Source organism: Bombina bombina, chromosome 1, assembly GCF_027579735.1.
Source record: "Bombina bombina isolate aBomBom1 chromosome 1, aBomBom1.pri, whole genome shotgun sequence".
In the NCBI taxonomy this organism is placed as follows: domain Eukaryota; kingdom Metazoa; phylum Chordata; class Amphibia; order Anura; family Bombinatoridae; genus Bombina; species Bombina bombina.
This window is the reverse complement of record NC_069499.1, coordinates 1075025772-1075050873: the sequence shown is the minus strand read 5'-3', so window position 1 is coordinate 1075050873 and position 25102 is coordinate 1075025772. Positions and strand designations below refer to the sequence as shown.

The following is a 25102-nucleotide window of genomic DNA, read 5'->3' as shown; positions in this document are numbered from 1 at the left end:
TTCTTGGCCTGCTTTCCCTTGTTCCAGCCTTGCATTGGTCTCCAAGCTGGCTTGGCTTGAGAAGTATAACCCTCTTGCTTAGAGGACGTAGCACTTTGGGCTGGTCCGTTTTTACGAAAGGGACGAAAATTAGGTCTATTTTTTGCCTTGAAAGGCCGATCCTGAGGAAGGGCGTGGCCCTTACCCCCAGTGATATCAGAGATAATCTCTTTCAAGTCAGGACCAAACAGCGTTTTCCCCTTGAAAGGAATGTTTAGTAGCTTGTTCTTGGAAGACGCATCAGCCGACCAAGATTTCAACCAAAGCGCTCTGCGCGCCACAATAGCAAACCCAGAATTCTTAGCCGCTAACCTAGCCAATTGCAAAGTGGCGTCTAGAGTGAAAGAATTAGCCAATTTGAGAGCATTGATTCTGTCCATAATCTCCTCATAAGGAGGAGAATCACTATCGAGCACCTTTATCAGTTCATCAAACCAGAAATATGCGGCTGTAGTGACAGGGACAATGCATGAAATGGGTTGTAGAAGGTAACCCTGCTGAACAAACATCTTTTTAAGCAAACCTTCTAATTTTTTATCCATAGGATCTTTGAAAGCACAACTATCCTCTATGGGTATAGTGGTGCGTTTGTTTAAAGTAGAAACCGCTCCCTCGACCTTGGGGACTGACTGCCATAAGTCCTTTCTGGGGTCGACCATAGGAAACAATCTTTTAAATATGGGGGGAGGGACGAAAGGAATACCGGGCCTTTCCCATTCTTTATTAACAATGTCCGCCACCCGCTTGGGTATAGGAAAAGCTTCTGGGAGCCCCGGCACCTCTAGGAACTTGTCCATTTTACATAGTTTCTCTGGGATGACCAAATTTTCACAATCATCCAGAGTGGATAATACCTCCTTAAGCAAAATGCGGAGATGTTCCAACTTAAATTTAAATGTAATCACATCAGATTCAGCCTGCTGAGAAATGTTCCCTGAATCAGTAATTTCTCCCTCAGACAAAACCTCCCTGGCCCCCTCAGATTGGGTTAGGGGCCCTTCAGAGATATTAATATCAGCGTCGTCATGCTCTTCAGTAACTAAAACAGAGCAGCCACGCTTACGCTGACAAGGGTTCATTTTGGCTAAAATGTTTTTGACAGAATTATCCATTACAGCCGTTAATTGTTGCATAGTAAGGAGTATTGGCGCGCTAGATGTACTAGGGGCCTCCTGAGTGGGCAAGACTCGTGTAGACGAAGGAGGGAATGATGCAGTACCATGCTTACTCCCCTCACTTGAGGAATCATCTTGGGCATCATTGTCATTATCACATAAATCACATTTATTTAAATGAATAGGAATTCTGGCTTCCCCACATTCAGAACACAGTCTATCTGGTAGTTCAGACATGTTAAACAGGCATAAACTTGATAAGAAAGTACAAAAAACGTTTTAAAATAAAACCGTTACTGTCACTTTAAATTTTAAACTGAACACACTTTATTACTGCAATTGCGAAAAAACATGAAGGAATTGTTCAAAATTCACCAAATTTTCACCACAGTGTCTTAAAGCCTTAAAAATATTGCACACCAAATTTGGAAGCTTTAACCCTTAAAATAACGGAACCGGAGCCGTTTTAAGCTTTAACCCCTTTACAGTCCCTGGTATCTGCTTTGCTGAGACCCAACCAAACCCAAAGGGGAATACGATACCAAATGACGCCTTCAGAAAGTCTTTTCTAAGTATCAGAGCTCCTCTCACATGCGACTGCATGCCATGCCTCTCAAAAACAAGTGCGCCACACCGGCGCGAAAATGAGACTCTGCTTATGCTTTGGGAAAGCCCCTAAGAAATAAGGTGTCTAATACAGTGCCTGCCGATATTATTATATCAAAATACCCAGATAAAATGATTCCTCAAGGCTAAATATGTGTTAATAATGAATCGATTTAGCCCAGAAAAGTCTACAGTCTAAATAAGCCCTTGTGAAGCCCTTATTTACGATCGTAATAAACATGGCTTACCGGATCCCATAGGGAAAATGACAGCTTCCAGCATTACATCGTCTTGTTAGAATGTGTCATACCTCAAGCAGCAAGAGACTGCACACTGTTCCCCCAACTGAAGTTAATTGCTCTCAACAGTCCTGTGTGGAACAGCCATGGATTTTAGTTACGGTTGCTAAAATCATTTTCCTCATACAAACAGAATTCTTCATCTCTTTTCTGTTTCTGAGTAAATAGTACATACCAGCACTATTTCAAAATAACAAACTCTTGATTGAATAATAAAAACTACAGTTAAACACTAAAAAACTCTAAGCCATCTCCGTGGAGATGTTGCCTGTACAACGGCAAAGAGAATGACTGGGGTAGGCGGAGCCTAGGAGGGATCATGTGACCAGCTTTGCTGGGCTCTTTGCCATTTCCTGTTGGGGAAGAGAATATCCCACAAGTAAGGATGACGCCGTGGACCGGACACACCTATGTTGGAGAAAATATCCCACAAGTAATGGATGAAGCCGTGGACTGGATACACCTTGCAAGAGAAACAATCTTCATGTGCAAAAAGAAAACGTTTTTATCACCTTAATCACCAGAAACAAATAACATGAGTATTACCCAACCTTGCAAGCTTGATCCCAGTCGTTATTAAATCACTGCATCTAGCTTACCTCATTTCCACAAAGGCTCTGTCAGCATTTTCTAGACTTTATCATCTCTCTAGAAACAATTATACTGAACATACCTCAAAGCAGGCATTCTGCAGGCCGTTCCCCCAGCTGAAGTTTTCCCATACTCTTCAGTTATGTGTGAGAACAGCAATGGACCTTAGTTACAATCTGCTAAGATCATTATCCTCCAGGCAGAATTCTTCTTCTAATTTCTGCCTGAGAGCAAACAGTACAACGCCGGTACCGTTTAAAATAAACTCTTGATTGAAGATGAAAACGACACTAAATCACCACATATCTCTTTATACTTCCTATCTTGTCAACAGCTTGCAAAGAGAATGACTTGAGGTGGGGGTTGGGGGAGGAGCTATATAGACAGCTCTGCTGTGGGTGTCCTCTTTGCAACTTCCTGTTGGGAAGGAGAATATCCCACAAGTAATGGATGAACCCGTGGACTGGATACACCTTACAAGAGAAACAAGCCTAAATCCTGCATTTAACCAGATCTAAATCTAATGGTATGAGACTGAGTACCACAGCTTATGGTTCTACCAAGATCATATAGAGTACAGCATTTTCAAAATCCATAAGTACAGCTGACAGATGGGAACATTTGTACACCATATTTGAAGTGGTGCTCTTGGTTGGGGAAAATGGGGGGGGGAAATATGTCAACCTTTCAAAAGTACTTTTCTTCATCTAGCCATCAACCCAGATCATTAATGTACAATTTTAAATTCAGATTTATTTTTGTGTGCACATTTACAAATATGATTCTTTAAAAAGTGATCCCTTCATTTCTGCATATTTTTTTTTTATCATGCATGTCACACACTGTTGATTTAGGGGATGCAATGTGCAGAAATTTTACCTCCTGTGAGTGTCTGTGTTTATGTCTATGAGTGTGTATGTAATTTTTCTGTGGGTCTCTCTCTAGGTGGGTGTGTATGTCTTTGTGCATTTTCTGCGGATGTCTGTGAGGGTGTGTGCATATGTCTGTGCTTTTCTATGGGTATCTCTATGAGGGGGTGTGTATGTATGTCTGTGTATTTTCTGTGGATGTCTCTGTGAGGGTGTGTGTGTGTGTGTGTGTGTGTATGTATGTATGTATGTGTTTTCTGTGAATGTCTCTGTGAGGGTGTGTGTGTATGTCTTTTCTGTGGGTGTCTCTGTGAGGGTGTGTGTATGTGTATGCATTTTCTGTGGGTGTCAGAGAGTGTGTGTATGTGTCTGCATGTTTTCTGTGGATGTCTCAGTGAGGGTGTGTGTGTGTGTGTGTGTATGTCTGTGTGTTTTATGTGGTTGTCTCTCTGTGTGTGTGTATGTCTTTGTGTGTTTTCTGTTTGTGTGTGTGTGTGTGTGTGTGTCTTTGTGTGTTTTCTGAGGCTGTCCCTGTTGGTGTTTCCTTGGGTGTATGTGCAAGTTTGTGTTTGAGTTTGTGTGTGTGTGTGTGTGTGTGTGTGTGTGTCCATTGTCTGTTCATTTTTAGGACATTTTGACCTAAATGCCGATTATTCACATCTTTCTACAGACTTTGAGACTAATGAGACCTTTCCAGAAGTCACCAATCCACCATTTAACTTTAAAATTGTTTAGGCAGTTCAGGGCCCTTCATTTCAGCCACTGCATGCTGTTATTTATGTTGGCATCTTCCTTGACAAAAAGGTAATCAGAACTGCATATTTTGTTTTGTAAATCTCATTTTTTGACAAAACTGTAGTCTACCTCACTACTTGTCAGGTCAATGTAAACAAGTGCCGAGTTTCTGTTTGGGTGTCTGCTAGAGTGTCTATATGTGAATCCTTACGTGTGAGTGTGTGTTTCAGTGTATGAGTGTGTCTGTATGTTTCTGTGTTTGTGTGTTACTACCTTTACAACATTTCCAATTTTGACTACACTTAAGAATAAAGTGCATATACGTTCTAGTCACTTGGTCAAAAATTGCACATGTCAAGGGGGGGGGGGGCTGATCAATGGTCAAGTCAGGGGCCCCAAAATTTCTAGTGGTGGCCCTGCCTACATATACAGAAAATAATTTAAGCAACAACTATTAGCAGTACAGACAAATACAGAAAAAATGTGCACAGTAAAAGTACTGAAAATGCTTACAGGCAAAGAAAAGCAGGCATATGTAATATTTAAATCATTTCAGTATAATAAGCAGGATTAGCTGAGGCAGTAGAAAGAAGATCTGCGCTACATTAACGCATGTATTAAAACTGCTAGGGACTCCAGGAGAACGCTCACTTACAGTTTGAGAATATAAGAGAACAGGCCAGATCTGAGCTTACATTACTTTTTCTTTTAGTAGAATTTTAAAATTAGTAGACATATAAAAAAAGAACAAAACACAGGTGCTTGTCTGCTACTTCCTCTAAGGGTTATTTCTCATGTCAGTCCACAACTGATCTCGATACTCTAGGAAGCCTGGCTCCCACTTAGAGGATTGGCTTCACATTCTCAAAAACCAAAAACCTCTACCTTGTCTGGTATTTAGAACTAATCTTAAAGGGACAGTCTAGGCCACAGTCTAGGCCAAAATAAACTTTCATGATTCAGATAGGGCATGTAATTTTAAACAACTTTCCAATTTATTTTTATCACCAATTTTGCTTTGTTCTCTTGGTATTATTAGTTGAAAGCTTAACCTAGGAGGTTCATATGCTAATTTCTTAGACGTTGAAGGCCACCTCTTTTCAGAATACATTTAAACAGTTTTTCACCACTAGAGGGTGTTGGTTCATGTGTTTCATATAGATAACACTGTGCTCGTGAAGTTATCTGGGAGCAGGCACTGATTGGCTAAACTGCAAGTCTGTCAAAAGAACTGAAATAAAGGGGCAGTTTGCAGAGGCTTAGATACAAGATAATCGCAGAGGTTAAAAGTATATTAATATAACTGTGTTGGTTATGCAAAACTGGGGAATGGGTAATAAAGGAATTATCTTTTAAAACAATACAAATTCTGGTGTAAACGGTCTCTTTAAAATCACTCACAAGGTGGTATCTCACTCAGATTCTCTAATAAATACTGCTGGCAGCGTTGCGGTGGTATTGCACTTTATATCACATTTGTTGGGATTGCCTCAAGCTTTTAAGTTTTAAAGATACTTAATGTGGAGACTTCCGATTAGATATTTACACAGTTCTATTGAATAAACCATTAACATTGCTTGAATTAGCCAAGCCCTAATTTTACATGTATAAAGTAAATAGTAATAGTGCTAAAATCGCTTACCACCAGGGAGTGGGAAAAGGCCCAACATTCCTTCGACAGAAGCTTGGGTAACCAAAATGAATTACTGTCTTTGAAGGAACACTCCTTTTTAAAGACGAACATCCTACATAAATTTCAAATTATCCGCTGAATATTCAAAATGCCACTATCATTTTCTGCTCTAGGATAGATTTTTTTTCTAACTACCAGGCTCTCTACTGATTTATAAACGTTACTTAAACTGAATATCCACTTATTTATCATTATAGATCATAATCTTTTTATGAAGGCATCTACTAATTCTGAGGAATTCTTAGTTGCCCAAGTAGTTACTACATACACATAATAATGGGTAGCATTTCATAATCGTGTTATATTTTTCTCATTTTACAGGTTTGTTTTATTTTCCTTGTATGTCCTTAAAGGACCAGTCAACACAGTAGATTTACATAATCAAGAAATGTAAGATAACAAGACAATGCAATAGCACTTAGTCTGAACTTCAAATTAGTAGATTTTTTTTTCTGATAATTTTAAAATTTATGTCTATTTCCACTCCCCCTGTAACATGTTACAGCCATCAGCCAATTACAAATGCATACACGTACTATGTGACAGCCATCAGCCAATCACAAATGCATACACGCTTATTCTGTCAATTCTTGCACATGCTCAGTAGCAGCTGGTGACTCAAAGTTTGAACATAAAAAGACTGCACATTTTGTTACTGGAAGTAAATTGGGAAGTTGTTTAAAATTGCATGCTCTATCTGAATAATGAAAATTTAATATTGACTTGATTGTCCCTTTAAAAATAATAATTAAAAACAAAAAAACAATTTATGCTTACCAGATAAATTCCTTTCCTTCCGGATAGAGAGAGTCCACGGCTTCATTTGTTACTGTTGGGAAAAACAACACATGGCCACCAGGAGGCGGCAAAGACACCCCAGCAAAAGGCTTAAATATCCCTCCCATATCCTCATTACCCTAGTCATTCTGCCAAGGGAACAAGGAAAAGAAGGAAAAACATTAGGGTATAAATGGTGCCAGAAGAATAAAATAAATAGGGGACCGCCCATAGACAAGAAAAAAAAACGGACGGGTGCCATGGACTCTCCCTATCCAGAAGGAAGGTAATTTATCTGGTAAGCATAAATTATGGTTTTCCTTCCTAAGATAGGGAGTCCACAGCTTCATTCCTTACTGTTGGGAAAACTATACCCAAACTCCAGATTACACTGAATTAACAGGAGGGAACAAAAAGGATGTAAGTAGGACCAGGTAGCCGCCCTAAATATGATTCATAAAGGCCTTCTTCTTAAAGGCCAAAGAGGAAGCCACTGATCTAGTGGAATGAGCCGTTATCCTCTCAGGAGGACTATGTCCCTCTGTCTCGTAAGCTAAGCGGATGACACTCCTTAACCAAAAAGATAGGTAAGTAGAAATAGCTTTCTGCCCCCTTACGCTTCCCTGAATAGACAACAGAGGAAGATCGTCTAATCTCCTTAGTAGCCTGAAGATAGAACTTCAAGGCGCAAACTACATCCAAATTGTGAAGTAAGCGTTCCTTCGATGAAGGATTATGACACAAGGAACGAACCACAATCTCCTGATTGATGTTGCGATCTGACACAAACTTAGGAAGAAAACCTAATTTAGTAAGTAAAACTGCCTTATCTGCATGGAAAATTAGATAAGGGGGCTCACAATGCAAAGCAGAGATCTCAGAAACTCTGCGCGCAGAGGCAATAGCCAATAAAAAGAGAACCTTCCAAGATAACAATTTAATGTCAACGGAATGCAGAGGCTCAAACGGAACCTGTTGAAAAACCCGAAGAACAAGATTTAGGCTCCAAGAAGGAGCCCCAGATCTAAACACAGGTCTGATCCTAATCAGAGCCTTAACAAAAGGACTGCACGTCTAGAAGCTCAGTCAGTCTCTTGTGCAATAAAACTGACAGGGCCGAAATCTGTCCCCTCAGGGAACTAGCAGAAAGGCCTTTCTCCAGCCCATCCTGGAGAAAAGATAAGATACTGGTAACCTTAACTCTGTGCCAGGAAAAACCACGCTCTTCACACCTTGTGGTAGATATGCTGAGTAACTGGATTACGAGCTTGAATAAGAGTATCAATGACACTCTCAGAGAAACCTCTCTTGGATAAGACTAAGAGTTCATTCTCCATGCAGTCAGTCTCAGAGAACCTAGATTTTGATGAACAAATGGACCTTGTATCAGCAGGTCTCTGCGACAAGGTAACTTCCACTGAGGAGTTTAGGACATCCCCACTAGATCCGCGAACCACGTCCTTCGTGGCCACGATGGAGCAATCAGGATTACTGATACCCACTCGAGGAAGAAACGGTAATGGAGGGAAAAGATATGAGTTTGAACCTCCAGGGAACTGCTAGTACATCTATTAGATCCGCTTGGGGATCCCTCGACCTGTACCTGGGTAGCTTGGTATTGAAACAGTACACCATGAGATCTATCTCTGGTGTCCCCCACTTGCTGCATATCTCTGCAAACACCTCCGTATGGAGAGACCATTCCCCTGGATGGAAGGATTGCCTGCTGAGAAAATCCGCCTTCCAGTTGTTCACACCCAAAATGTGGATCGCTGACAGCAAACAGCTTTGGGCCTCTGCCCACTCCAGAATCTGAGATACTTCCTTCATCGAGAAGGAACTTCTCATTCCCTCCTGATGGTTGATGTAAGCCACCGAGGTTATATTGTCTGATTGGAATCTGATAAACTGGGAGGAACCCAGAAGTGGCCAAGCCTTCAAGATTGCCCGTAGTTCCAAAATATTGATGGTGAGGGAGGACTCCTGAGTCCACAACCCCTGTGACTTCCTCGCACCCAAAACCGCTCCCCATCCGGATAGGCTTGCTTCCGTAGTCACAATCTCCCAGGATGGTCTTAAGAAGTCTTAAGAAGCATGTCCCTGTTTGTGAGGTCCAGTTCCTGTGTATTATCTGGCTGTCTGACGTCCCTCCTGGTTCCTGATCCCTGGCTTGTTCCCGACTCTGCTGTTTTCCTTGTTCCCGATTCCGGCTTGTCTGACTATTCACTTTGAAATGGTGGAATCTTTCTGTCATATGCTTCTCAAAATTAGATGGGAGGGTTTTTATTATGTTGATGTCTTCCGCCATATCCCCCTATGAGCTATCCACAGCAGCACTGTTATGAGGTTAGTAATAGATAAAAAAAGAAGGGGAAAAACATAATTTATGCTTACCTGATAAATTCCTTTCTCCTGTAGTGTAGTCAGTCCACGGGTCATCCATTACTTATGGGATTATATCTCCTCCCTAACAGGAAGTGCAAGAGGATCACCCAAGCAGAGCTGCTATATAGCTCCTCCCCTCTACGTCATACCCAGTCATTCGACCGAAACCAAACGAGAAAGGAGAAACTATAGGGTGCAGTGGTGACTGGAGTTTAATTTAAAATTTAGACCTGCCGTAAAAAACAGGGCGGGCCGTGGACTGACTACACTACAGGAGAAAGGAATTTATCAGGTAAGCATAAATTATGTTTTCTCCTGTTAAGTGTAGTCAGTCCACGGGTCATCCATTACTTATGGGATACCAATACCAAAGCTAAAAGTACACGGATGACGGGAAGGACAGGCAGGATCTTTACACGGAAGGAACCACTGCCTGTAGAACCTTTCTCCCAAAAACAGCCTCCGAAGAAGCAAAAGTGTCAAATTTGTAAAATTTTGAAAAAGTGTGAAGTGAAGACCAAGTTGCAGCCTTGCAAATCTGTTCAACAGAGGCCTCATTCTTAAAGGCCCAGGTGGAAGCCACAGCTCTAGTAGAATGAGCTGTAATCCTTTCAGGAGGCTGCTGTCCAGCAGTCTCATAGGCTAAACGTATTATGCTACGAAGCCAAAAAGAGAGAGAGGTAGCCGAAGCTTTTTGACCTCTCCTCTGTCCGGAATAAACGACAAACAGGGAAGAAGTTTGACGAAAATCCTTAGTTGCCTGCAAATAAAATTTCAGGGCACGGACGACGTCCAGATTGTGCAGAAGCCGAGGAAATAGCCATTAAAAACAGAACTTTCCAAGATAACAGCTTGATATCAATGGAATGAAGGGGTTCAAACGGAACACCTTGCAGAACGTTAAGAACTAAGTTTAAGCTCCACGGCGGAACAACAGTCTTAAACACAGGCTTAATCCTAGCCAAAGCCTGACAAAAAGCCTGAACGTCTGGAACTTCTGACAGACGTTTGTGTAAAAGGATAGACAGAGCTGAGATCTGTCCCTTTAACGAACTAGCAGATAAGCCCTTTTCTAAACCTTGTAGAAAAGACAATATCCTAGGAATCCTAACCTTACTCCATGAGTAACTCTTGGATTCGCACCAATATAAGTATTTACGCCATATTTTATGGTAAATTTTCCTGGTAACAGGTTTCCTAGCCTGTATTAAGGTATCAATCACTGACTCCGAGAATCCCCGCTTGATAGAATCAAGCGTTCAATCTCCATGCAGTCAGCCTCAGAGAAATTAGATTTGGATGTTTGAAAGGACCCTGAATCAGAAGGTCCTGTCTCAGAGGCAGAGACCATGGTGGACAGGACGACATGTCCACTAGATCTGCATACCAGGTCCTGCGTGGCCACGCAGGTGCTATTAGAATCATCAATGCTCTCTCCTGTTTGATCCTGGCAATCAATCGAGGAAGCATCGGGAAGGGTGGAAACACATAAGCCATGTTGAAAACCCAAGGTGCTGTCAGAGCATCTATCAGTACCGCTCCCGGGTCCCTGGACCTGGATCCGTAACAAGGAAGCTTGGCGTTCTGGCGAGACGCCATGAGATCCAGATCTGGTTTGCCCCAATGATGAAGCAGTTGGGCAAACACCTCCGGATGAAGTTCCCACTCCCCCGGATGAAAAGTCTGGCGACTTAGGAAATCCGCCTCCCAGTTCTCCACGCCTGGGATGTGGATCGCTGACAGGTGGCAAGAGTGAGACTCTGCCCAGCGAATTATCTTTGAGACTTCCATCATCGCTAGGGAACTCCTTGTCCCTCCCTGATGGTTGATGTAAGCCACAGTCGTGATGTTGTCCGACTGAAACCTGATGAACCTCAGAGTTGCTAACTGAGGCCAAGCCAGAAGAGCATTGAAAACTGCTCTTAATTCCAGAATGTTTATTGGAAGGAGTCTCTCCTCCTGAGTCCATGATCCCTGAGCCTTCAGGGAATTCCAGACAGCGCCCCAACCTAGCAGGCTGGCGTCTGTTGTTACAATCGTCCAATCTGGCCTGCTGAAGGGCATCCCTCTGGACAGATGTGGCCGAGAAAGCCACCATAGAAGAGAATCTCTGGTCTCTTGATCCAGATTTAGCATAGGGGACAAATCTGAGTAATCCCCATTCCACTGACTTAGCATGCACAATTGCAGCGGTCTGAGATGCAGGCGTGCAAAAGGCACTATGTCCATTGCCGCTACCATTAAGCCGATTACCTCCATGCATTGAGCCACTGACGGGTGTTGAATGGAATGAAGGACACGGCAAGCATTTAGAAGTTTTGATAACCTGTCCTCTGTCAGGTAAATTTTCATTTCTACAGAATCTATAAGAGTCCCTAAGAAGGGAACTCTTGTGAGTGGCAATAGAGAACTCTTTTCTACGTTCACCTTCCACCCATGCGACCTTAGAAATGCCAGAACTAACTCTGTATGAGACTTGGCAGTTTGGAAACTTGACGCTTGTATCAGAATGTCGTCTAGGTACGGAGCTACCGCTATTCCTCGCGGTAGCCAGAAGAGAGCCCAGAACCTTTGTAAAGATTCTTGGAGCTGTAGCTAACCCGAAGGGAAGAGCTACAAACTGGTAATGCCTGTTTAGGAAGGCAAACCTTAGATACCGGTAATGATCCTTGTGAATCGGTATGTGAAGGTAGGCATCCTTTAAATCCACTGTGGTCATGTACTGACCCTCTTGGATCATAGGTAAGATGGTCCGAATAGTTTCCATTTTGAACGATGGAACTCTTAGGAATTTGTTTAGGATCTTTAAGTCCAAGATTGGTCTGAAGGTTCCCTCTTTTTTGGGAACCACAAACAGATTTGAGTAAAACCCTTGTCCGTGTTCCGAACTGGGTGGATCACTCCCATTAGTAAAAGGTCTTGTACACAGCGTAGAAACGCCTCTTTCTTTATCTGGTTTGCTGACAACCTTGAAAGATGAAATCTCCCTTTTGGAGGAGAAGCTTTGAAGTCCAGAAGATATCCCTGAGATATGATCTCTAAAGCCCAGGGATACTGGACATCTCTTGCCCAAGCCTGGGCAAAGAGAGAAAGTCTGCCCCCCAGTAGATCCATTTCCGGATCGGGGGCCCTCACTTCATGCTGTCTTAGGGGCAGCAGCAGGTTTTCTGGCCTGCTTGCCCTTGTTCCAGGACTGGTTAGGTTTCCAGCCCTGTCTGTAGCGAGCAACAGTTCCTTCCTGTCTTGGAGCGGAGGAAGTTGATGCTGCTCCTGCCTTGAAGTTACGAAAGGCACAAAAATTAGACTGTTTAGCCCTTGGTTTGGCCCTGTCTTGAGGCAGGGCATGGCCCTTACCTCCAGTAATGTCAGCGATAATTTCTTTCAAACCGGACCCGAATAATGTCTGCCCTTTGAAAGGAATGTTAAGCAATTTAGATTTAGAAGTCACATCGGCTGACCAGGATTTAAGCCACAGCGCTCTACGCGCTTGAATGGCGAATCCGGAGTTCTTAGCCGTAAGTTTAGTTAAGTGTACTACGGCATCAGAAATAAATGAATTAGCTAGCTTAAGGACTTTAAGCTTGTCTATAATCTCATCCAATGGAGCTGTGCTAAGGGTCTCTTCCAGAGACTCAAACCAGAATGCCGCCGCAGCCGTGACAGGCGCAATGCATGCAAGGGGTTGTAATATAAAACCTTGCTGAACAAACATTTTCTTAAGGTAACCCTCTAACTTTTTATCCATTGGATCTGAAAAAGCACAGCTATCCTCCACCGGGATAGTGGTGCGCTTAGCCAGAGTAGAAACTGCTCCCTCCACCTTAGGGACCGTCTGCCATAAATCCCGTGTGGTGGCGTCTATTGGAAACATTTTTCTAAATATAGGAGGGGGTGAAAAAGGCACACCGGGTCTATCCCACTCCTTGTTAACAATTTCTGTAAGCCTTTTAGGTATAGGAAAAACGTCAGTACACGCCGGTACCGCAAAATATTTATCCAGCCTACATACTTTCTCTGGAATTGCAACCGTGTTACAATCATTCAGAGCCGCTAATACCTCCCCTAGTAATACACGGAGGTTCTCAAGCTTAAATTTAAAATTTGAAATGTCTGAGTCCAGTTTACTTGGATCAGATCCGTCACCCACAGAATGAAGCTCTCCGTCCTCATGTTCTGCAAATTGTGACGCAGTATCAGACATGGCTCTATTATTATCAGCGCACTCTGTTCTTACCCCAGAGTGATCGCGTTTACCCCTAAATTCTGGCAATTTAGATAGTACTTCAGTCATAACATTAGCCATGTCTTGCAAAGTGATTTGTATGGGCCGCCCTGATGTACTTGGCGCCACAATATCACGCACCTCCTGAGCGGGAGGCGAAGGTACTGACACGTGAGGAGAGTTAGTCGGCATAACTTCCCCCTCGTTGTCTGGTGATAATTTCTTTACATGTACAGATTGGCTTTTATTTAAAGTAGCATCAATGCAATTAGTACACAAATTTCTATTGGGCTCCACATTGGCCTTTAAACATAGTGAACAAAGAGATTCATCTGTGTCAGACATGTTTAAACAAGCTAGCAATGAGACTAGCAAGCTTGGAAATACTTTTCTAAATAAATTTACAAGCAATATAAAAAACGCTACTGCGCCTTTAAGAAGCACAAAAAAACTGTCACAGTTGAAATAACAATGAACCAAAATAGTTATAGCAACCAATTTTTCACAGTAAATGTATTAAGTTAGCAAAGGATTGCACCCACCAGCAAATGGATGATTAACTCCTTAATACCCAAAAAACGGATAACAATTTAATATTAACGTTTTTATCACAGTCAAAACACACTATCACAGGTCTGCTGTGAGTGATTACCTCCCTCAAAACTAGTTTTGGAGACCCCTGAGCTCTGTAGAGACGTCCTGGATCATGGAGGAAGAAATAGGAAGACCGTGACTAAATTTTTACTGCGCAATAAAGCGCTAAAATAGGCCCCTCCCACTCATATTACAACAGTGGGGAAGCTCAGTAAACTGATTTTATTCAGAAACAAACGACAGCCATGTGGTAAAAATCATGCCCATAAAGTTTTATCACCAAGTACCTCAGAAAAAAATGATTAACATGCCAGTAAACGTTTTAAAAATGAAATTATGAAATGTTATTAATAAGCCTGCTGCTAGTCGCTTTCACTGCAGTGTAGGCTCAAATATTACTTAAATATAGACAGTATTTTCTTAGTGAAATTCCATTCCCCAGAAATACCTCAGAGTATACATACATACATATCAGCCTGATACCAGTCGCTACTACTGCATTTAAGGCTGCACTTACATTACATCGGTATTAGCAGTATTTTCTCAGTCAATTCCATTCCTTAGAAAATAATATACTGCAACATACCTCCTTGCAGGTGAGCCCTGCCTGCTATCCCCTGTTCTGAAGTTACCTCACTCCTCAGAATGGCCGAGAACAGCAAGTGGATCTTAGTTACGACCGCTAAGATCATAGACAAACTCAGGTAGATTCTTCTTCTAATGCTGCCTGAGAAGAAACAACACACTCCGGTGCTGTTTAAAATAACAAACTTTTGATTGAAGAAATAAAAACTAAGTTTAACAACCACAGTCCTCTCACACGTCCTATCTATTAGTTAGGTGCAAGAGAATGACTTCGGCTACCTCTCTCTCTTTTTGGCTTCGTAGCATAATACGTTTAGCCTATGAGACTGCTGGACAGCAGCCTCCTGAAAGGATTACAGCTCATTCTACTAGAGCTGTGGCTTCCACCTGGGCCTTTAAGAATGAGGCCTCTGTTGAACAGATTTGCAAGGCTGCAACTTGGTCTTCACTTCACACTTTTTCAAAATTTTACAAATTTGACACTTTTGCTTCTTCGGAGGCTGTTTTTGGGAGAAAGGTTCTACAGGCAGTGGTTCCTTCCGTGTAAAGATCCTGCCTGTCCTTCCCGTCATCCGTGTACTTTTAGCTTTGGTATTGGTATCCCATAAGTAATGGATGACCCGTGGACTGACTACACTTAACAGGAGAAAACATAATTTATGCTTACCTGATAAATTCCTTTCTCCTGTAGTGTAGTCAGTCCACGGCCCGCCCTGTTTTTTACGGCAGGTCTAAATTTTAAATTAAACTCCAGTCACCACTGCACCCTATAGTTTCTCCTTTCTCGTTTGGTTTCGGTCGAATGACTGGGTATGACGTAGAGGGGAGGAGCTATATAGCAGCTCTGCTTGGGTGATCCTCTTGCACTTCCTGTTAGGGAGGAGATATAATCCCATAAGTAATGGATGACCCGTGGACTGACTACACTTAACAGGAGAAAAGGCTGCCTGGTTTTGTCTTCTGTGTGCGATTGATGTAGTAGGCATATATCTTCTGAGATTTATATATTATGTTATAGCAGACCAAGAGCTGCTTAACCCTGAAATAACGGGAGGGGGCAAGGTCCCGTGAATAGCCCACCACCCAAGGCCTCAGCGGTCCGGATTAGGCCCTAGATGTAGAAAGCGTATTTGATACGATATAAATCAGTATAGCATATAGAGGCAACAACTTGCGTTTCCAAGTAAGGATGCTTTATGTGTAGGAGAATAATCGCCGGATTATTTTCTTCCCTGGAGCTTCTGAGAATACGATCTGGCATGGCCGCCTCCCGGACACACCAGATTTATTCTTTTTAACCTCTAGGGTTTAAGAGGTCTTTTTGGGAGTTTCAGCTATATTGAGGGATGGGTGTTTAACAGATTGTATTTTCTGAACTTTACAAAGTGAAGGTAAAGTTAGTCCCCATATATACATTCTTTAATCTTAATTTATCAAGATCGCATATTTTTTTTTAATGAATTATTATTTCTCAATTTTTAATATATATATATATATATATATATATATATATTTATTATCTATACGTAGCTCAAATGCGCATTCACAATTAACGTTTTTATTGCGCATGTGTAAATCACCGATTCCTAACTCTACTGCGCATGCGATTCTCGGCTATATATCTCCAACGTGCAAACTAGACTGATGACGTACAAGCGTCACTTCCTCTGAAAAAAACGAATGTGCATGCGCGACACGGGAGCACGCTCCTAATCAAAGCCTGACAAATTTTTGTGCATGCGCTGTAAAATAGGCGGATGATGTTGCTTGACGGCCACCTAAAGGCCAGAGTTTCAATTGGGTATCTAAAAAATATGACCCACATCTTTTTAAAAAAAAAAAAAAAAAAAAAAAAAGGTTGAATTCAGCTAGTGTCAACAATAAAATAATAGCAGCGATAACTTGATTTCAAGATAAGATGGGAAGAAATGATGAATGAAAGTTCTATTATTATTGAACAAAGAGTATTATTGTAGATTGCAACCCAGGTAAGTTTACCTTCACTTTAAAGAAAACAGTAAAATACAGAGCAGCCCTGCAAAGCAGCACCATATAGATTATTATTTTTGTAACCTGCCCCCTAGCCTTTTCCAGTCTGCAAGGATGTGACTCCTCAATGTAAGACGTTCTTGTGAGCAATGCACCTTTTTATTACTAAATTTTTACATTATAATAATGTTATGTTAGATCAAGAGCAAAGGAAACCAATTTATTCAAGAGACATTTTAAAAATTTAACAAAATTTTTTCCTTTAATTTGCAATGAAATTTAAAACTGCTGCAATATATTATAAAGCTTTGAAAATGTCTTTATTCACCAGTTAATCAACACATTGCAATTGAGCTGGTGCTTCAGTGAAAACGCCTAATTTAAAGTTAAATTTCATTTAAAAATGACCTGCAGAAACACTTTCACTAAAAAAAAAAAAAATATTGCAGAAAGTTCTGCCACAAGAATATTGAATAGGCTTAAAGTGTGTTTAAGGAGGTATTAAAGGGTTTATGGACTTTTAGGTCTTGTAAAAATTGTATTTATTTATATGGTCCTTATATCTGTATGGTATGGACAATGAGTCTAGCTTGTTAATATATACATAAATAGGGTGCAACATGATCATTATCTGTATTATAGGATGTGAAATAGTAAGTATACACTTAAACAATATACATTTAAACTCAGCCACCCTTGTTCATGTATTTTGTCCTCTTACCTGTGTGAGAATGTAGCTTCTCTGTGCCTCTTCCATCCTAATCAAACTGGCATTAATGTAGTCATTGTCATGTCGATGAAGTTTTATTCGACTGTGATCAACTAGGGAAGAAACAACATTGGAGGAATAAACATTTTATCAGGCATATGTCCAGTACGTCCTGACATTTAATTTCAACTATCTACCTCAGCTCCTTTAAAGTGTTAACATTAAACAAGCAATATTTGTCATTTGAAAATAAAAAACGTGGGGAAAAAATATGTTAGTTTACAATTAGAGTGCTATCTTTTCAGGCAATGTGTTGCAAACTTAGAAGTAAATAGAGTGTGTAGATGGTCACTTACAGGTTCAAAAAAAAAAAAAAAGTATGCTCACTCCATCATTAAATACAGTAGAATTGCATAATAAACAAATGCATTAAAAAAGGACAATGCAAAAGCACTTTCTGAATTCCAAATACGTAGATTTTCTTTCTTACAAATTTCAAAGTAGGTTCTATTTTCCTTCCCCAAAGAATCATGTGACAGCCATCAGACAATCACAAAATACATATGTATGCACTGAATTCTTACACATGCTCTTTAAAATTAGTACATTTTGATTTTGATAATTGAAGAAAACTGTAAAGTTGTTTAACCCTTTAACTGTAAATGACTACATCTGGTCCTCATCCGAAAAATATATTTAGAGCAGATGTCAATCACGTGTTGCATCACCCCCTTACGATGGATACCTGGTGGTCTAGAGCTCCAGCATCACTGGTGAACCCAGGGAATGCCGGTGACATCACCCAGCCAGGGTGACATCTCCCTGCCAGGAAAGAAATTAATTTATCTGGTAAGCATACATTTTTTTTTTCCACAAGGCAGGGAGAGTCCACAACTTCATTCATTACTGTTGGAAAACAATACCCAAGCTCCAGAGGACCCTGAACGAATAATGGGAGGGAAAAATGCGGACCCTAATCTGAGGGCACCACAGCCTGCAAAACCTGTCTCCCGAACGCTGCTTCAGCTGAAGCAAAGACCTCAAATTTGTAAAATTTTTAAAAAGTATGTAAGGAGGACCAGGTAGCCGCCTTACAAATCTGATTCAGAGGCTTCGTTCTTAAAAGCCCAGTAAGGAATGAGCCATAATCCATTCAGGAGACTGCTGTCCCGCTTTCTCATAACTAAAGCGGATGACACTCCTCAACCAGAAAGACAGGGAAGACGCAGTGGCCTTCTGCCTTCTACGTCTAACCGCATAAATGACAAAGATGAAGATTGTCTGAATTTCTTAGTAGCCTGAATGTAAAACTTCAAAGCATGAACCACATCCAGATTGTGAAGCAAGGATTAGAACACAAGGAAGGAACAACAATCTTTTGATTGACGTTACGATCTGACACCACCTTAGGAAGGAAACCTAACCTAGTATGTTAAAATCACCTTATCTGCATGAAAAACAAGGTAAGGTGGGTCACACTGTAAAGCCGAGATCTCAGAGACTCTGCGAGCAAAGGCAATGGCTAATCGAAAAAAGAAAATTTATGCTTACCTGATAAATTTATTTCTTTTTTGACACGATGAGTCCACGGATCATCTTAATTACTAATGGGATATTCACCTCCTGGTCAGCAGGAGGAGGCAAAGAGCACCACAGCAAAGCTGTTAAATAGCTCCTCCCTTCCCTCCCACTCCAGTCATTCGATCGAAGTTAGGAAGAGAAAGGAAAAGTCAAGGTGCAGAGGGTGTCTGAAGTTTATAATAACCAACAACCTGTCTTACAAAAAAAAAAAAAAACAGTGCGGGCCGTGGACTCATCGTCTCAAAAAATAAATAAATTTATCAGGTAAGCATACATTTTATTTTCTTTTTTATGACACGATGAGTCCATGGATCATCTTAATTACTAATGGGATTCAATACCTAAGCTAGAAAGCTAGAGTACACAGATGATACGGGAGGGACAAGACAGGGAACCTAAACGGAAGGTACCACTGCTTGAAGAACCTCTCTCCCAAAAGCGGCCTCAGCCAAGGCAAAAATGTCAAATTTGTAGAATTTTGAAAAAAGTGTGGCGAGGACCAAGTTGCAGCCTTGCAAATCTGTTCCACAGAAGCTTCATTTTTGAATGCCCATGAGTAAGCAACAGCCCTCATGGAATGAGCCGTATCTCTCTCAGGAGGATGCTGGCCAGCAGTCTCATATGCAAAACGTATGATGCTCTTCAGCTAAAAAGAAAGAGAAGTTACCGTAGCCTTCTGTCCCTTAAGTTTTTCTGCGAAAATCACAAACAAGGAAGACGACTGACAAAAGTCCTTAGCTGCCTGCAAGTAAATCTTTAAAGCACGGACCACGTCCAAATTGTCGTTCCTTCTGAGAAGGATTAGAAAACAATCTAATCTCGTTAGGATTAAGGAGGGCCACGAATGGAAAACAGCATTTAACACCAGGAGCGGGCATTATGAGTATCATGTAATGCCCTTTGGCCTATGTAAGGCTCCTGCTGTTTTTCAGGAATTTATTATGTCCTACGAGATATGTTGCAACAGTGTGTTGTACTTGGACGACATCCTCATACACTCACCCACACTTGAGGCTCATCGTTCTGATGTTACACGGGTTCTTCAGAGACTACGTGAGAACGGCCTGTTTTGTAAACTCAAGTAACCTTCCTAGGTTATGTTACCTCTGTTGCAGGGTTCTCCATGGATCCCGACAAGTTATCTGCAGTTCTGCAGTGGCCTTGCCCAGTTGGTCTTCGGTCTATTCAACATTTTTTGGGGTTCGCCAATTACTATAGAAAGTTCATTAAAAACGTTTCTACCTTGGTCAAACCTATCACAGACATGACCCCGTAAAGAGAATGATCCACTCCACTGGTCACCTACTGCTATTAAGGCCTTTAATAGTCTTAAGACTGCCTTTGCTGCCGCTCCAGTTCTGGCTCATCCTAACCCTGTCCTGCCTTTCATTCTTGAGGTCGATGTGCCCGAGACTGGAATAGGTGCCCTCTTGTGTCAACGTCCTACGCCTGACGGTTCCTTGCATCCGTGTGGTTTCTTCTCTAAGAAATTGTCTCCAGCGGAGTGCAATTATGAAATTGGCGACAGGGAATTACTGGCCATAATTTTGGCACTCAAGGAATGGAGGCATCTTCTCGAGGGTACTAGCGTGCCAGTGCTCATTCTTACTGACCACAAGAATTTAACTTTTCTATCTGAAGCAAAACGTTTATCGCCCCGACAGGCCAGATGGGTGCTATTTGTGTCTCGGTTTAATTATGTGGTCTCCTACCTGCCTGGTAGTAAGAATGTTAGGGCTGATGCCCTCTCTCAACAATTTTTGCCTCTGTCCAAGGAGGAGTCTGTACCTACTACTGTTATACCTCCTGACCATATTTTGGCTACCATACGTACTAATTTGACTTCTCCCTTGGGGGAGGAGATCCTGGCTGCACAAACCAATGCACCTCCTGAGTGGTAAGTGTTTTGTTCTTGAGAATCTTTAAACTAAACTTTTGCACACTTACCACTATCCTAAGGTCACCCAGGCAAAAACCAAATGATTTGGTCCGTCACTCGACAATTTTGGTGGCCTGGTCTTCGTTCTGAAGTTGATGCGTATGTTGCCTCCTGCTCAGTTTGTGCACAGAATAAGACTCCGACGTCTTCCTGTGGGTCTTCTTCAACCTATTGCTAATTGTGAGCATCCTTGGACACATCTTTCCATGGACTTCATTGTCGAGCTCCCCGTTACCAATGGCAACACCGTTATCCTTATGGTGGTTGACCGTTTTTCTAAAATGTCACATTGCATTCCCTTGCTGAAGCTGCCTACCGCTCAGGAGCTTGCTTCAATTTTTGCCCGGGAGGTCTTCCGTTTACATGGGTTACCCAAGGAGATGGTGTCGGACCGGGGTAGCCAGTTTGTCTCCAGATTTTGGCGTTCCTTTTGTGCTCAAATGGGGATCCAGCTTTCCTTCTACTCGGCATATCACCCTCAATCCAATGGGGCTGCGGAACGGTCTAATCAAGCTCTGGAACAGATCCTCCATTGCTATGTCTCAGATCACCACAATAATTGGTCTGAACTGTTACCTTGGGCAGAGTTTGCTCGTAATAGTGCTATTAATGCTTCCTCCAAGTTATCCCCGTTCATGGCGAATTATGGGTTTCAACCATCCTTGTTGCCAGATTCATTCATGTCTCAGGGTATTCCGGCTTTGGAGGATCATCTCTGGCAACTCCGTTCCACGTGGGTGCAGATTCAGGATTGCCTTCATCGTTCTATGCAGCGCCAAAAGTTCCAGGCTGATCGTAGGCGTCTGCCCGCGCCTTCCTACCAGGTTGGTGAGAGAGTTTGGCTGTCCTCCCGCAACTTGAACCTTCGTGTGCCTTCCAATAAATTGGCTCCCTGTTATGTTGGTCCTTTTCGAATACTCTGACGGGTAAATCCTGTGGCCTACGCTCTTGACCTTCCTCCTATGCGCAACTCCAATGTTTTTCATGTCTCCCTCTTGAAACCATTGGTTTGTAATCAGTTTACCACTGTGTTGCCTCGTCCCCATCCTATCTTTGTTGACAACCATGAGGAGTATGAGGTCAGCAGCATTATTGACTCTCGTATGTCCAGGGGCCGTATACTGTATTCACTGGAGGGGCTACGGTCCGGAGGAGCGTTCTTGGGTTCCCTCCTCTGATGTTCATGCTCCCGCCCTCCTCCGTGCCTTCCATGCCCGTTTCCCCAATAAGCCTTTTTGTCCTCCCGCGGGGGAGGGGTCGTTGAGGGGAGGGTACTGTCAGGGTTTTTTCCCTGTTTGCCATGTGCTGCTGGCAGCCATTTTACTCACCTCTTCCCGACTATGGTGCATTGTGGGGGATGCTGCTCATTTCCTGCACTTCCTTTTATGGCCAGACTGGTATGCATCATCCGTGTGAGACAGGATGCAGTCTCAGAATTGTGATGTCATCACTTATTATTTAAAGGGCCTCTGTTCAGTATGCTGTGCCTTGTCTCAGACCTGTTTGTGAGAGTTCCTGTGTATTACCTGGCTGGCTGACGTCCTTCCTGGTTCCTGATCCCTGGCTTGTTCCTGACTCTGCTGTTTTCCTTGTTGCAGATTCCGGCTCGGCTGACTATTCGCTTTGGCTCCTGACTCAGCTTGTCTGATTACCAGCCCTGGTTTTGACTCCTGGCTTGTTTTTTGACTTGTGGACATTTTATTATTTTTTGCGATTAATAAAGGTGTAATTATTTTTTCACTTCTCGTCTCCTTTAGGGGACCCCAGACTGCTACTCACCTTAAAAGGCTGGCGTCTGTTGTCACAATTACCCAAGATGGTCTGCGAAAGCGGGTTCCCTGGGAAAGATGATCCAGAGACAACTACCATTGAAGAGAATCCCTTGTCTCCTGCTCCAGTAGTAGTCGAGGAGACAAACCTGCATAATCTACGTTCCATTGACTGAGCATGCTTAACTGTAGGGATATGAGATGGAACTGAGCAAACGGAATGATGATCATTGCCACTATCCTCAGCCCGATTAACTCCATGCACTGAGCCAATGATGGCCGCGAAGTGGACTGAAGGGATAAACGGGAATCGAAAATCTTTGATTTCCTGACTTCTGCAAGAAAATTCTTCATCGATAGGGAATTTATTATGCTTCCCAAGAAGAACCCTTGAATTTGGGACTAAGGAACTCTTTCCCAAATTTACCTTCCACTTGTGAAACCACAGGAAGGATAACACTGTGTCCATGTGGGATCTTGCTTGTTGTAAGGATGGCGCCTGGACTAGGATGTTATCCAGATAGGGCGCCAATGCAATGCCCCGTAACCGAAGCACCGTCAACAGTGATCCCAGAACCCTTGAGAAAATCCTGGAAGCTGTGGCAAGGCCCGAAGGGAAGAGCCACAAATTGGCAGAGTCTGTCCAGGAAGGTAAACCTTAGGAACTTGTGATGATCTCTGTGAACGGGAACATACAGATATGCGTCCTTTAACTCCACGGTTGTCATAAATTGACCCTCTTGGATCAAAGGAAGAATGGAATGAATAGCTTCCATCTGAGGACAGTACTCTGAGAAATCTCTGACCCTTGAGATCTAAAAACATAATTTATGCAAGAACTTACCTGATAAATTAATTTCTTTCATATTAGCAGGAGTCCATGAGCTAGTGGCGTATGGTATATACATTCCTACCAGGAGGGGCAAAGTTTCCCAAACCTTAAAATGCCTATAAATACAGCCCTCACCACACCCACAATTCAGTTTAATGAATAGCCAAGAAGTGGGATGATAAGAAAGGAGCAAAAGCATCAAAAATAAGGAATCGGAATAATTGTGCTTTATACAAAAAAATCATAACCACCACAAAAAGGGTGGTCCTCATGGACTCTTGCTAATATGAAAGAAATGAATTTATCAGGTAAGTTCTTACATAAATTATGTTTTCTTTCATGTAATTAGCAAGAGTCCATGAGCTAGTGACGTATGTGATAGCAGATACCCAAGATGTGGAACTTCCACGCAAGAGTCACTACAGAGGGAGGGATAAAATAAAGACAGCCAATTCCGCTGAAAAAATAATCCACAACCCAAATCATAACTGAAATTATAAGCAGAAGAATCTTAACTGAAACAGCTGCCTGAAATACTATTCTACCAAAAACTGCTTCTGAAGAAGAGAAAACGTTAAAATGGTAGAATTTAGTAAAAGTATGCAAAGAAGACCAAGTCATTGCTTTGCAAATCTGATCAACAGAAGCTTCATTCTTAAAAGCCCAGGAAGTAGAAACTGACCTAGTAGAATGAGCCGTAATCCTCTGAGGCGGGGGATTAACCCGACTCCAAATAAGCATGATGAATCAAAAGCTTTAACCAAGATGTCAAAGAAATGGCAGAAGCCTTCTTTCCTTTCCTAAAACCAGAAAAGATAACAAATAGACTAGAAGTCTTTCTGAAATCTGAGTAGCTTCAACATATTTCAAAACTCTTACCACATCCAAAGAATGTAAGTATTTTACCAAAGAATTCTTAGGATTAGGACACAAGGAAGGGACAATAATTCCTCTACTAATGTTGTTAGAATTTACAACTTAGGTAACAATTGAAATGAGGACAGCAAAACCACCTTATCCTGATGAAAAATCAGAAAAAGGAGACTCACAAGAAAGAGCAGATAATTCAAAAACTGTTCTAGCTGAAAAGATGTCTAAAAGGAACAATACTTTCCATGAAAGTAATTTTAATGTCCAAAGAAAGCATATGCTCAAACGGAAGAGCCTGTAAAGCCCTCAGAACCAAATTAAGACTCCAAGGAGGAGAAATTGGCCTAATGACAGGCTTGATACGAACCAAAGCCTGAACAAAACAATGAATAACAGAAAGATTAGCAAATTTTTCTGTGAAAACAGCACAGAAAAAGCAGAGATTTGTCCTTTCAAGAAACTTGCAGACAAAAACCCTTATCCAAACCATCTTGAAGAAACTATAAAATCCTAGGAATTCTAAAAGAATGCCAAGAGAATTTATAAGAAGAGCATCATGAGATGTAAATCTTCCAAACTCTATAATAAATCTTACTAGACACAGATTTACGAGCCTGCAACATAGTACTTAGTCATAGAAATTTCTCTGACTCATACTAAGCGTTAAATTTCCATACCATCAAATTAAAGGGACAGTCTAGACCAAAATAAACTTTCATGATTCAGATAGAGCATGTAATTTAAAACAATTTTCCATTTTACTTTTATCACCAATTTTGCTTTGTTCTCTTGGTATTCTTAGTTGAAGGCTTAACCTAGGAGGTTCATATGCTAATTTCTTAGACCTTGAAGCCCACCTCTTTCAGATTGCATTTTAACAGTTTTTCACCACTAGAGGGTGTT

General features: G+C 41.8%; 1 protein-coding gene across 1 annotated transcript in view; it reads right to left on the bottom strand.

Annotated features, from left to right (window-relative positions):
• The window catches only part of PTPN1 (protein tyrosine phosphatase non-receptor type 1), a 434232-nt gene that overhangs the window by 224274 nt on the left and 184856 nt on the right, over window positions 1–25102 (bottom strand). Inside the window, exon 3 of the mRNA XM_053717090.1 lies at window positions 17221–17321. Within this exon, the coding sequence (XP_053573065.1) occupies window positions 17221–17321 (101 nt within the window). The remainder of the gene's footprint in view (window positions 1–17220; window positions 17322–25102) is intronic.